Source organism: Perca flavescens, chromosome 11, assembly GCF_004354835.1.
Source record: "Perca flavescens isolate YP-PL-M2 chromosome 11, PFLA_1.0, whole genome shotgun sequence".
In the NCBI taxonomy this organism is placed as follows: domain Eukaryota; kingdom Metazoa; phylum Chordata; class Actinopteri; order Perciformes; family Percidae; genus Perca; species Perca flavescens.
In genome coordinates this window covers 18516215-18531027 of record NC_041341.1, presented here as the reverse complement: position 1 = coordinate 18531027, position 14813 = coordinate 18516215, and the positions used below count along the sequence as shown (strand labels likewise).

The following is a 14813-nucleotide window of genomic DNA, read 5'->3' as shown; positions in this document are numbered from 1 at the left end:
ACAACAGTGTAAGTTGTGTCACTGTTAAAAACACACTGTATTCGTCAACACATTACCTAACCGTATGAATCATTAAGATATTGCTTAGTTCTGCATTTTGGCCTCTGGGCTTCCTAACAAGCATTACATTTTAAAGTACGCCTACATGTTCACAGGTTGTTTAATCCACTCTTATTTAATTAGAAAGTTTGAGAGGTGTAAGATTTGGTCGTCTGAGGATAGAGGAATGTATGGAGCTAAACTGGTAAGAAGTTGAGATTTATAAGCCACTGATCCTGGCTTTTTGATTGGCTGAATCTTTTGTAAAGAAGCCTGGAATCACCCAATGCTCTTTTTGCTCTGAGCAGATTAGTAAGGCCGTGCTGGGGTTTATGTTACCCTGGTCAATGTCAGACAGAAAGCCCCGAAATATATGGGAAACACTAAATGGGAGGGTAGGTTTGTTACCACCCAAGCCCAGTATGAATTCTTATAACTAAAAAGCACATTAAAAGGGTAATTTATTTCAAATGTTCATGTTGAACCACTGTTACATAAAAAGTATTAGTAAAGTATTTTTTCCAACTGTTCCTCTTTTTTACTGTCACAACATAAAGAATGAGTACACATTTGTCTTTGTCTCCACAGAAATTTTATTTTCAGTCTCTAAGAATCCATAAAAAATAACGCACTGTATATTTAAAGCTCTTTTCCATACAGAAACCATCACACATTAATCCTCATGTTATTAATAAGGATTGGCTTGTCACATTATTACACCGACATTTTAGACAGATTCCAAAATACATGTAAACGCAGATATATTTATTTTTCAGCAGGGGAGGTGGACACTGACTTTAAAATGGGAATGTATAAACTAAAACTAGACAGGATATACACGACAAAGTTGATTTATCACATGGCTTCAAACAAATATGGTATTCACTGCACAACATTTTCAGGACGTTTTTTTTGTTTTGTTATGAAGACACCTTTGGTAAGAGGTTTATAAAAGATGCACTTGAAACGAGATCAAATGCACTGCAGTGCACTAAAGGTACATTTACACACAGTAGATATCTAACAGATAGCCTGCTACAGAAGAAATGTATATTGTGAATGATCCAATGAGCCCTGAATTATATTGTAGGTTACAGAATACAGACTCAACACACTTTTCAATGATGTAACTATAAAATTAGATATGTATTAAATATAAATTTAATAAAATCATGAGCATTGATATTTGTGATTATTATAATCCAACAGTAGTGCATAACAAGTGTGTGTGTGTGTGTGTATATATATATATATATATATATATATATATATATATATATATATATATATATATATATATATATATATATATATATATATATATATATATACATATACACAATTTCTAATATTGTGCTTTGTTTCATTTCCTGTGCTGCAAAACACACATAAGCTTGACCTACCTCCAGTTGCCTAAATCAAACCCGTGATTATGATAATCACCATAAACATAATAGTACCATGTAACAGCAACAGAGAACTAATGTTTTTAGAACTTAATATTAACTTGTTTTAAAAACTTCATAATGGTCCCCTTAAAAAAAAAAAAAAAAAAAAAAAAAAAAAAAAAAAAAAGAGAGTTACATATCATTTCTACCTATTGTCCCCAGGAAAACAAAATGATATTTATTAGGTGATTTACTAATAACCTTGAAATGAAAGTTCAGGGCACAATAAAAATTAAATAGTAATCACATACTCAAAGTTCTACTGATACAATGCAGTAATAATACTGTTTCAGTGGCAGAAACTTGTTCAAAAAACTGTCATGGCCTATAACCTAAAGTTTGTTTGACTACAGCTACGAATGCTACGCCAGCAACTAAGCCTACAGTCACTAGCAAGAATGGGGTGAGAAAAAAAATTAAAAAATAAATAAAAGCATAAATCACAGGATACATTTATTTTTCACAAAAAAACAAAACAAGACCAACAAGTGCATATGTCAAATAAGGCAAATACAAATTCACTAAGAGTACAACCATTCTAAAAAAAAAAAAAACTCTGTACATATTCTGAATGCAGGATTAACAAGCGCTGTACAAAATAAAAAAATAAGCTTCATAGTCTTAAGGAATACATTTGTTTGTAGAGAAAATTTAATCATTTAAATAAATGATTAGAATAAGCTTAAAACCCTGTTAAAGAGCTACACATGACAACTGTAAATATTACAGACAGCTTCTCAAATCTTTGAAAATGCAGCTGTTCGTTTAACAGCCCCCGATCCCCCCCACCTTAATAAAAGCCCCCACACCAGTCAGTTAGTTCAGTGCAGAGTTCAATTACAGTGAGAAATAAACAAACATAAAGATGCCCAAACAGCAGACGAACACCAGACACACGTTCAGAATAACTTTATCTCTAGGTGACTCGTACAGCATCTCTGCAATAACCGTTGCATCCTCCTGCTGTACTTTTTGCTGATCGCTCTGTGCTCCGTCCTTACATCCACAAAAACATTCCAGTACACGCATACACCTGCCAGTCTCGTGACAAACATTGCTGCTTTCTTCTCTGGTCAGCTCTAGCCTTCCATTACCAAACTGCTCTGCAGGGGTGGTGGCAGGGGATGTTTCTGTACTAGGGGTTGCTGGGTCATGGTCAGTGGATGGGACCAGGAGTTTGACATCCGCCCCATCCAAACACATCTCCTTTCTGATATCTGGGGGCATCTCTTTATGAAGTCTCCCATCTCCACTACATTGGCTCTTTTCATTCAGCCTGTAGGTCTCCTTTCGGTCCTTTGTGGGAACCATTTTAATGTTGCGGAGCCCCCAGAATGTGGTGGTGCGAACCCGTTCCTCATCTGGTGGAGAGGTGCAGAGGCTGACCACCACCGCCACCGCCCCTGAAATCCAGAACAGCCCAGCGGCAAAATACATGTAGTGAACATTAAAAATGAAGGCAGGCCTATCATCTGGCTGATCACAGCGAGGCTGGCGGTAGATGAAAGCTAGGATCAGTCGTAGGGCACCGAGTGTGAAACCTGTCATGCCTCCGCAAAATGCACCCGTCTCATTACACCGTTTCCAGAACACACCTAACAGGAAGAGGGCAGCGATTGGTGGAGTGAGGTAGCCAGCAACTTCCTGGATATAGAGGTACGTCTGTCCACCTTGCATATTGATAATTACAGGGACCCAGGCAATGCTGATTGCCACCATGGCAACAACAAACAGGCGGCCCACAGTCATCAGCTCACGCTGAGACGCGTTCTTTCGAACCGTTTTGTAGATGTCCAGTGTGAAGATGGTGCTTGCACTGTTGAAGATAGAGTCTAGATCACTCATCAGGGCAGCGATCATGACTGCCATCATCAGACCCCTTAGTCCAACAGGCATCACTGCCATGACCAGGCGTGGGTAGGCGAGGTTTGAGCAGCCAGCCTGAGAACCACACACAGCCATGCAGTGCTCTGGCCCAATGCAGGCAATCTCGTCCGCAAACAAGATGCGGGAGATCATTCCTGGAATGACTATTAGAAACATGGGCAGAATCTTGAGGAATCCAGCCATTAGCGTAGAGCCCTTGGCATGAACAATGTTCTTTGCTGCTAGTACTCTCTGAACAATGACTTGGTCTGCACACCAGTACCAAATAGATGCAGGGGTCTGGCCAAGAATGAAGCCTGGCCATGGGATGTCTTCATCCATGGGACCTCGAAGGATGCGTAGCGAGTTTGGTTTGGGCTCAATGCGGCAGGAAGGAGAATAGGTGAAGTTTCCAGTGGCCATTATAGCAGTAACATTGGGAACTGCCAGCATGTACTTAGTTCTAACACCCTCTAGCCCGCCAACTTTGATTAGGCTGAGGATGGTTAAGGTTAGGGCTCCACCAATCATCAACACTGCCTGAAGTGCATCCGTGTAGAGTACTGCCGTCAATCCACCAGTGACCGTGAGCAGTGCAGTCATACTGATGAGCAAGACGATCGACACATAAAGGTTCCACCCCAGGGACTCCTGAATGAAGAGAGCTCCAGCATATAAGTCCACAGAGAGCTTGGTAAATATGTAAAGTAACACAGACAAGAGGGCAAAATAAACCTTTAGCCTGGTGCCACCGTAGCGTTTTGACAGGTACTCCGGCATGGTGTAGACTCCCGAGTGTATATACACAGGGATAAAAACCCAGCCAAGCAGCTGAAGAAGTAGAAGGGCATTAAATTCCCATGCTCCAACAGCAAAGCCACTTGCTGCTCCTGACCCAGCAAGGCCAATGAAATGTTCACTGCCAATGTTGCTGACAAAGAGTGAGGCACCTACCACTATCCACGTCATGGAGCGTCCAGCCAGGAAGTAGCCACTCACAGTGCTGCGATTGGCTTTCCACATGGCAAAAAACCCAATGGCTAGCACCAGGACAAAATACAGTCCTACCACAGCTATGTCCACCGTTTCCATTCCAGGACCCATTTTTTACAGATTTTTTTTTTTTTTTTAAGCTCTTGGCTCAGAGCAATACAAATCCTTACAAAAAAAAAAAAAAAGAAGAAAGGAATACAAAAGTCAAACTTAAAGACTTAATTGTTCAAAAAGGGGCAATGGAAATGCTTTGCTTTGGTTTGCTGTCTGTATGGAATCTGCAGTATCCACCGTCAGGTCAAATTCACTAGGTGTGCTTCGGAGGGGGTTATCAACTGGCACTGAGGTCGTTCTAGTTTTATAGGAGGATGTTGTAGGCCTCTGGTCTAGATAAGCCTAGAGTTAGCATTCCTGCAAGACAGCAAAGACAACGAAAAACACCTCATTAGGGGTCTTAATTTAAGAAGGAAAAAACACACAAATGCTTAAGATTTACAGCCTCTCAGGATAGAACTTAAAAGTGAAGTTTAAAAATAACCACCATATCACAATCCATTACGTAAAATTATCAAAAATCACTAATTAAAGAAATGGTAAAATATGGTATAGCACTCTATAAACCACATGCGGTTTAATAAGAATGCGGATTATTCAGTTTTGCAACTGCAGTATTTTTCCAGCATCAGTCCTTTGGTTTAGCCTGCCTATGACTTTCCTCCTTAATCTTTTTAACACAAAGAACTTAAGCTGTAAAGTTCAATAACATTATGCAAGAAATCAAGAAGAGTCAAGAAGGAACAAAAACATGTAGCCAAAGACTATTCAATTCCTACATTACCTAATAAGTGGCCTGACTTAAATCATCTTCAAAATTTTGCAATTCTTGACATGCCTCAATGTAGGTAATCTTAAGCATTTTTGGAAAATGCTAAAGACTACAAAATCGTGGTATGCCGTTTTATGGTTTAAAGCCATAAATGAAAGACCACATGGACGTACCAGGACCCCAAAAGGACATTTAAAATCCCATTTTCTAAATGTGGCCATACAATAATCCATGCACAGCAGACTCTGGCTCTGAAATACAGCAATGTCATGAATAGATTAATATTGTATTTGCAAAGTTATATAATTTGGGATTCAAACATAATCACTACCAGCCACACTCAGGTTTCTGCCAAAATAAAAAAATATGGTGCTGCCACTGTCACAGGGACACTAATTTAAGGCCAAGCTGATTCATATAACTGGGTAAAACAAAAACCAACAAGTGCAATCCGTATATTCTTTCCCTTTCTGTAACAGATTATTGACTCAGGCAAAGCAAACCACTAAGTTCCACCAGTAGTGAGGAAACTGGAGCGCTGCTATAAGAAAAGCTGAATTAATGAGACTGTGCCAGGTAGTCTAAAGCCAGGAAAGATGCCAATGCAAACCAGCCTTGACATGCATAAAGCCAGGAGGTATATTGCTCAACCACAAAGGAGCTGATGACTTATAATTTTTTAACAAGTGAAAGAAATTACAGATTAATAGTACTCTTGCACAAGTCCACTTAGCTTGAAAGGAGAAATTGAATGCTTCACCTTTGCTTTCAAATATACTAATTGATACATGAATTAATTAAACATATATCCAAGCTGCAAGTAAATCCCAGCTGCCACCACGTTAAAACAGTGGCATCATGGATACTTGGTGTACAGAACAATTGCTGCTTTACTTAATGGGCAAGTGTGGCTGACAGTCTTTGTGAAAACAAAGGAGAGGTGACACCAGTCCAAGCCATGCATGTGGTGCACAGACGCACCTATCAGGAGTGTGGAAATTTCTAGAAGTGACTCCGACTACAAGAGCTGCGCATCTTCAAGGACCTTGCATTCCTCAATAATAGCCATCTGAGATGCACTGCGGGATTCATTTTTAGATATATATTATAGCATACAGGAAAGTCTGACATAATGTTACAAAGGGTTTCTTCCTGGCTGAAGCCAGCGGCCAGATCTCAACAGCATTTGACACATAATTTAAATGGTACATTCAATGTCATTCCCTAAAACACAAACGCACAGCCTTAATGCTATGACCACATATTTAAAAAGTCAAAGTCACTCGAGCACTCGCCGGCTTAACTGTTTAAACACAGATACACATTAAAGATGTACCTTGTTGGCTAGTGTTAGCATACACGCTAAAGATGCTAAAACGACACTCCACGACACAGAGGGGAGATGTGAATGATGAAGTGAGTCCTTCCTGAAGACCGGTCCTCCCAAAGGATAGCTGCGTTCTCGTACAGTGCTCCTTCACAGACGCTATGTTCTTATGACGTTTGCAGTCCGTTTTCTACTCCGTACCTTTTACATTTCACAGGAGACGTGATACCCGCTAGACGTTTGCTGCCACTCTTCTTTATATGAGCCTGTTCAATCCACGCCCCACCACCCACGTGTACATACACACACATACACACACAGCCGCGAGGCTTTTGGGTGCTAAACGCCAACTGGAAATTTCTCAAACTAATAATCCCGGACTCTTGTATTGACCTAAGTGTTTACATTAACTAAAAATAATATAAAAGGAAGCGTTTATTTAAAAAAAACAAGTGGCCAACTAACATCTTCCAAAGTTTGTTTTAATTGAGAGAAGAGAATTTACCACTTTGTTTAAGGTGCTTTTCCCATAAAATAACTTATAAACTACACCTATAAATTGTATCAAACTAATCGGAATTAAACAATGAAAACACTGTTTACTTTACTGACAATGGCGATGACGATGACATTTGTAGACTTATAAAGATAGTTGTATGTTTTTTGTCTATGGTAAATGCAATAGCCTACGCTTCAGTATAAACTACACTCCTGTAACCTACCAAAATACCTCATAATACAGTTTAGATAATCTTCTCCAGCATGCAACCACAGTAGCCTATATATGAAGTTGGCTTATTAACCTGAAATAATACAGTTGTAATGTCTCAAATCATAGAAACTACTAGAAACCCGTTCTCTGACTGATTACGGAAGTCTAATTTTTAATCGGATTTTAGAGTTGTAGCCTAATCTGGAACCATCCAGAAACGTTCCTGCTGCCTCTTTTCAAAAGTTCTATTTTTTCTAAAGCTTCCCTGAGATGGAATTGTATCCTGCATACAAATGAAAAGCCCATAAGAGACAGTAAGGTATGCATACTTATTTCTAGCAAGCACAAATCTTTTTGTTTTACAACAGAGATGAACCTATTGAAGAAGCATCAGGCTAGTAAATGAGGAAATGGATGTCATTTTAGGGCCATAGGAGGAAATTTTCCGTTAGCGCTGGCTAAAACGACCTCATTGGGGGGCACCAAGCATTCCTCTATGCAGGAAAAACCCCGTCTATATAGGCTAATATAGGCTAAATATAACTGGCAACAGCCTCAGCAGTCACATGGTTGACTTCCAACAAAACATCCTGCAAAGCAGACATGCTTTGCATACTACCGGGGGAGGGAATCAGTAAATTTCCACTCACTCTTCTAGAGAGCTATTTTGGAAAATTCCATTTCAACAAAAACTCCATTTCCCAGCAAACCCTGCGCGTCTGTGTGCGTGTTTGTCTAGCGACATCAGGTCACTCGAGGAAAAATGGTAGTGTGATTTGTTTAATTAATTAAATGTATGAATTAATTCATTTTTTTTTTTTACCGTGTGGCTCTGTAATTGTTTTGCTTTGAAAAGCTGATCTGATTATATTTTAAGTATTGATCATTGTGCCCTCAAATCAAATGCACTTATAAAGCAAACGTTTCTCACATTAGGCTACAGTAGGCCTATAGTTATGGTAGCCTATCCAGTGGTGTTGTTATCTAACGTTAACACATTCTAGAGAATACATTTGACTCGTTCATTCTCTACACTTACCCAATCCACCAGTATTTTTAAAACACAATATAGCCAATCATGTAAAAAAGGAAAATTAAGTATCCTATATTATTCCAGAAGATATCCAACAATAATATGTAGAACTAAATGAGTACTTAAACACAGCCTCATATGAATACAAACACATAAACAAGTAGTAGGCCTATTTACATAAGTATTAATGGAACATTAAAGTGGACATATATGCATAAATAATAAAAAAAGCCCAACTATTTTAGTTTATCTTGCTTTTTTACTCAATCTGAATTTAGAAATCGAACTTCTTGACTCAATGTTAGTTGCAAATGATGATATAAAGGACAGTAGCAAACAAAAATGAAAAATGTTAAATTATCTTCTGTGTGATAGGCCATGGTAGAATTCTTTACATTATATTCTGTGATAATCACAACAGCATTTATTCTTTAATTCTCATGTTAATTAAAAAATAAGTAATTTTACCTAGAAATTCCTTGAACTTATTCCCATCCCAGAATACAGAAATTCTGGTTAAACATTCTCACATAATACAGCTGTCATAATGCAATAATACATAAAACAGCAGGCCTTAGAAGCAGTAGATACAAAGAGAGAAGTAAAGAAGAAGTAATTTGTCAAACATCAGTAAATTGTTGGGGTTTAACTTTAAGCTGTATTTTATTTGAAAATCCCCACATTTTAGCACATCATATCATTGTAATAATAATAATCATAATCATTTTAACAACCATTAAAACAATTTAAGAATCGTGCACTTTAGTATCTGCAATATATGGAATAAAGCATTTTTTCATCGACCACACAGTGGTTATTCAAATAAAGAGTATGGCCTATGTAAAACAATACTGTTGATTAACCGGGTCAGTGAGTACTTAGACTGGGGAAAGATCCTGGTTTCCCATCATGCATTAAGGTTTTACAGTTAGGGAAGATCAACTGAAGCGTCTGGCTCTACAAACTGCCGTCACTTTAATCTTTTAAGATTATCATTGCTCATATCATGCAACTAATTTACATGCATTGTGCAGTGAGTAATTGATCCTGTAAAGGCCTGTTTACTTTGGCCAGGTTTTGCCTCTTCATCCCAGCGATAAGACCTGTGGTGTTAATTAGCATCATGTCTCAAATGATGTTTTTTGTTGTGTGTTACACTGAGAATTCATGACAAAATAGTTTAGTTTTAGTTCACTGCCCAGCAGGTTATTTATAAGTAGGCCAAGTGGAGATATCAAATGTACCTCATGTATTATATTTCAAAACCTTTTAAAGTGATTTGTATCATCGCCACAAAGTGGTCAGATTTCTCAGTCCATAACATAAATGTAAAGTTGGACTGACCACTAATTAGCTGTTTATTTTGTCTGTTATTGGTTTGCTATTTTTGTGGTTACTGACAGCTTGTATATCACCTTCTTTTTTCCCTCATTAACCTCCCATTCAGGTTTATGGAGGAAAAGGCCGCAATGCCACAGCTCTCTCTTTGCACCAGGAACTGGCTCCAGTGTCGGTCAGTTATTTTCAGCGGTCTTTTTTCTCTAATCTGTCAATTTGGTCAATGGTCAGCCCTGTGGGTATTTCTGCTCAGATATTTAACAAAACCACCTGGCCACTTAACATAACCAAAGCCTCGTTTTATTTATGGAAAAGTCTCATTATTATGTTCCATTTCTCCTCAATCCAGTATATATATATATATATATATATATATATATATATATATATATATATATATATATATATATATATATATATATAGGCTACATTTAAAAGTTTTTCACTTGTGACATTACACTGCCAAAAAAAGAACTCATTTACAATTCATTTGCATGCTCTCAACTTACACTTTCAGGTGAAATTGGCATGCATCATAGCAGGCCTTGGAGTATAAGCATCCTTGCAAATCCACGTCATGAGCAGCATCCTAAAAATGCCCACCAGGCAACCCAGATAGAACCCACACAGTGCTGCCTCTCCTCCTGATACAGACTGTAGTTGACTCCACCAATTTCTCTATTTTTGTGCTGAAGAAGCCAGTGCTGAGAGGGGACGTTTTGGACATAATTACCTTATTCTCATATATTAAGGTTGAAGAACTTCCTCAACGTCTTCCTAAAATGACAAGTGTTAGCCTGTCTTACTGTAGTTCTTTTATCAAGATTCAGCATTATCAATACATTTTTAATTTGACAGAACTTATTCAGGAACAGATTTTTTTTAACTAGAAGTGTAAGATAATGATTGCTGTGCTCTTGCTCTCATGTCAGAGTACTCCAACATTGTAGTTGATGCTATTTACAAATGCCCTCCCATTCAATGACCAGGGGTTAAGATAGGAAGTGGAGGAAAGTGGAAACTAGAATACAGGATCATGTTTACCATCACCTTGTTTTCTCAGTGAGATGGGGGCTTGATTTTCATTGGTAATAAGTACTCAGTATGAATCCCCACAAAGCTATTTATGGACAAACATCAGGAGGACAAGGGCTTTGAGTATGAACAGGAAAGCACCTTTCTGTATTGTGTGAATTATCTCACCTTACTTTGTTGTTAGTGCTAACACTGCATGTGTAAAAGACATATGAGACAGTGAAAAACATTTGGCTCTGGCAATCATCTAACTCACAGAACCATGGTTAGAGTATATACTTATACTGCAAATGCTGCACAATCTTCTAGATTTCTTTAGACATTTTTAATATCCATCTGGATCTGTGCAAACTGAGTTTGGTACAATGATGAATTGTGCAAACTGAGTTTGGTACAAAGGTGAATTGTGCAAAATTCCAAGTGAGTTAGTTTTATGACCACTGAGATATGTTTTGTTTAAATGTATCATGTTGCGTTAGTGCCACCTAGGCAAATTTGGGACATCAGGATCTCTTTTTTTGTTGTTTAAATTGCACAGTGCTTAAGAATTCTGGCAGTTTGTCAGGGAGGCAACTTATTTAGCAACCCGTTCTAGGTCAATGTTGACCTGTGAACATGTCACAGGAAAAGCTCTAGCATTGAAATACATAAAATCTAGTTTTTGAGATATCTCTTTAAGTTCCCCCCTTCCTCTAGTCCACCTTGGTTGTGGCTGATATGAAACACCAGTGTAATAGTAATTTATACTTTATTAATCCCGCAAGGGAAATTGCAATGTTTTCACTCTGTTATTATTATAAACATTACACAAAGGCCTAAATTACACACACACTCAGTACCTATATATACACTAATGAAGAGATGTCAGAGTGAGGGGGCTGTAGCTGTCTAGGAGGTGAACTGGCATCTCTCCATCTACCAGTCCACCACCATACTTTGATCTGTATGGGGACTTGAACCAGTGACCCTCCATTTCCCAATCCAACTCCCTACAGACTGAGCTACTGCCACTCTTCATGTGCTATATATGCAAATTGACCTTTGTGTCACAAAGCACATTAGCCAGATTATTTTTGAGTTAGCTGACATCACAAACTTGAACATAACAGGTTTCACAGGGCAAGTTACCACAAAGTGTGAACTCAGGAGTAAGGTCTGGCAATGCAAGACTACAATGTGTGTAACTCTTTCCAAACCAGCAATGAGCTTGTTTAAGAAGTGACATTTGTGACAAAGTCAGATCAAGTGTAGTGCAACTACTGTAAATCAAATAAATAGAATGCCATCAGAGAGCTCATGCATGTCATTTTGTGCAAATAGGCCATACCTCCAATAATTTGGCAATCACTTGTAGAAAAACAGAATGCAATTCCAAAAATAAATTCAAATTATTTGTTCAGATGTTTGATTGAACCAACCGACCAAATCTAATGAAGATTGGACGAAATTTGTAGTGAAAAAATTCTGAGATGATCCAAGGAATACAGATCAAATTTGCTTATTTGCCACAGAGTTTAGTAGATATTTGAAAAATATAAAGTGCTTTTTAAATGGCCACATGGTGGTGCTGTCCATGCCAGAACCTACTAGGTTCTTCCTTGGTGCATGACATAGCCTTCTTAAATTTTATTGGACTCTTTAAACTAGATTTTATGATAATTTCCTAAATAACAGACAGACAAGCAAGACTGAAAACATAAACTCATATAGGTGGAATTGAAATGGTTTAATGAAGAAAAAAAAAGTATCATAAATAAGTATGACAAATGAAAAACATTTTTTAACAGTGAAAAGTACAGTGTCCCTTAGAAGCAAGGTAAGAGAAAAAAGTTGGCGGACAATGTTGGCAAAAAACTAAACCTACGAAGGAGAAAGATATTACTATGTAAACAGTAAATAGTGCTTTATGGAAAAATCTCACATTTCTATTATGTTTTGCAGTAGACATTTGTAGTTAGTTAACTGAGAAGGTAAATATTTTGTTTGTGCTGCATTTTGCTGAACTTTCAATGCACTTTGTATTGTGCACTAGATGCTTCATTCTGCATGGCTTTTTCACTCTCAAAACAGCTTAATTAAGCCTATCCTAATATTTTTTGAGATTTAACACCAAACTAAAGTGTATTTTAGGTAATACCATGAATGCCTTGGAAACTAAAACAATCACCGTACTACAGTCAAAACAGTTTTAGATAAGTTAAAAGCGTATTATTAAACTCATTTTTAAAAACTCAATTCTGCCTTTCTAAAAATGTTTTGACTGTAGTACGGTGATTGTTTTAGTTGCCAAGGCATTCATGGGATTACCTAAAATGCACTTTAGTTTGGTGTTAATGAAGCAATAACAGTCCCCACTTTTAGAGCACTGTGGGCAGGTACTTTCTCACTCTTTCTATATACAGCTTTTCTATTATTGGTAAATACTGTATTATGTTATTGAGTCTATAAAAAGATGTTATATTATTAAATTAGATGTTAGATGTTAAATAATATTCTCTGGTGCAAAAGGCTTAGAAATAGTATTGTCCACTAGCTGCGTCTTGATTGTTAGAATTGTGAAACAAACATGTATAATATTTGATGTAATACTGTAGATTGTCAGATGTTTTACCTAATGGTCTGTAAAATTAGCTTTTTCTACAGTCCGATATTTAACAGCCTATTGAGCACTTATAAAGTATATCACTTTCAATTACACACACACATGCTACAGTAAACAGTGAACCACTGTGATGTCCGCTTATCAAAAGAAAGCATAATATAGTGTATAATAAATATAGTGTATAATATACAAAACAAAACACTTCATAAAGGTAACACTAAATTTGAAGGCTAAAAATAAAAGGCAAATGTTGTTGACTGTAAACAGCTTTACATCAGATAGAACATGTGGGTGAAAAGTCACAACTTAGAAATCTTTGTTTGAGTTCAGTTCTGACTCACAACGTCAATATATTCCATGAACTGTCACAAGAGAAGAATGACCAGTATTTGTCAATCCATAACTGTGTTGTACAAATACTAATAGGCCATAAAAGGTGGACATTTTGCAGTCAATGAATTACAAGTGTTTAAAACAAGCAAAATCACAAATCCCTTTTCTAATAATTTCACTGATTGATGTCCACCTTTTAGTTTAAAAAACGTGTTCTGTGCTGTATATTTCATAATGTGCAGCATGTATGCAGTTTATATTTGTATTGATACTTTTAATATAAAGCACTGTAATTGGCCATATTATCTGAGTTGTGGCAGTTAAGTACAGGCACGTTAGGAAATGTTTGTATAATACAGGAGCTCCATCTAGAGACCAGTGCCTTGTGTGCACATACAACCTGTTCAATTCAATTTAATTCAATACAATACAACTGTATTACTCCATAAATGCAATTTGATTTTGGGCATAAGTCAAAACAGACATATGCAAGGACAGACAATTCCATGCAAAAGAGCTGTGTGGGACTATGTAGAGCTATAGTGCAGTATCATTTAAAAAGTAATAAAAGACATAATAAAAATCATTCCCTTCACCATACCTAGAGATTGGCATGGGGTACTCTCCATAAAATCATCTCTCAATGCAAATCAAATCAGCTATTAAGCTAACTGACATAAAACCATGCCAATCTCTAGATGAAAGGTATGTGATGATGTGGGCTTTTAATTCCAAAGGCCAAGGGAACTTGATCAGGATGCATAGTATCCTGGATCCATGAAATTACTGGCCTTTAAAAATAGTGAACGACATATTTAAGAAGACATAGTAAGCACACATCCACAACAGGCTTATCACAGATTTGTCAGCCAGTAAGTAACAATAATTAGCAGTATCCTGTAGTTTGTCCACCACAGAGCAGGGGTTCACTTCAGCTTTTAACTTAAATATCCTGCACAGTATTGGTCAGAATTCTTTAATAACCAAATCCAAGTGATATTTTAACAAATTTTTGTTATGCATTTATGTTTAGAAAAATATATACCAGCAATTATATTGAAATATGGAATGTAACTACAAAATATTACATTCACTCAAAAGTACATCAGATGGTACTTAATTTTTGGAGGCACTGTTAGAATGTACATATGAATTTTTACTAAAATTGTGCAACTTTATACTTCACTCAACTACATTTCAGAGGGAAATAGAGTACTTCTTCCATCACTGATTTTTTTAAAACTCAAAATATTGATACCAG

General features: G+C 37.1%; 2 protein-coding genes across 2 annotated transcripts in view; one reads left to right on the top strand and one right to left on the bottom strand.

Annotated features, from left to right (window-relative positions):
- Nucleotides 1-1602: 1602 nt before the first annotated feature.
- Nucleotides 1603-6794, bottom strand: slc5a3b (solute carrier family 5 member 3b). The gene is made up of 2 exons (XM_028591271.1): nt 6509-6794; nt 1603-4757 (listed from the first exon to the last, which is right to left on the bottom strand). Exon 2 carries the CDS (start codon nt 4455-4457, stop codon nt 2325-2327), a length of 2133 nt encoding a protein of 710 aa, XP_028447072.1. The 5' UTR covers nt 4458-4757; nt 6509-6794; the 3' UTR covers nt 1603-2324.
- Nucleotides 6795-7343: 549 nt separating this feature from the next.
- Nucleotides 7344-14813, top strand: part of dop1b (DOP1 leucine zipper like protein B) — a 29034-nt gene continuing 21564 nt past the window's right edge. The window contains exons 1-2 of the mRNA XM_028591269.1: nt 7344-7530; nt 9692-9757. The gene's annotated coding sequence lies outside the window, so the exon portion shown is untranslated. The remainder of the gene's footprint in view (nt 7531-9691; nt 9758-14813) is intronic.

Coding starts and splice junctions, on each gene's coding strand:
- slc5a3b (XM_028591271.1), bottom strand. CDS start 4,457: ATGGGTCCTGGAATGGAAACGGTGGACATAGCTGTGGTAGGACTGTAT.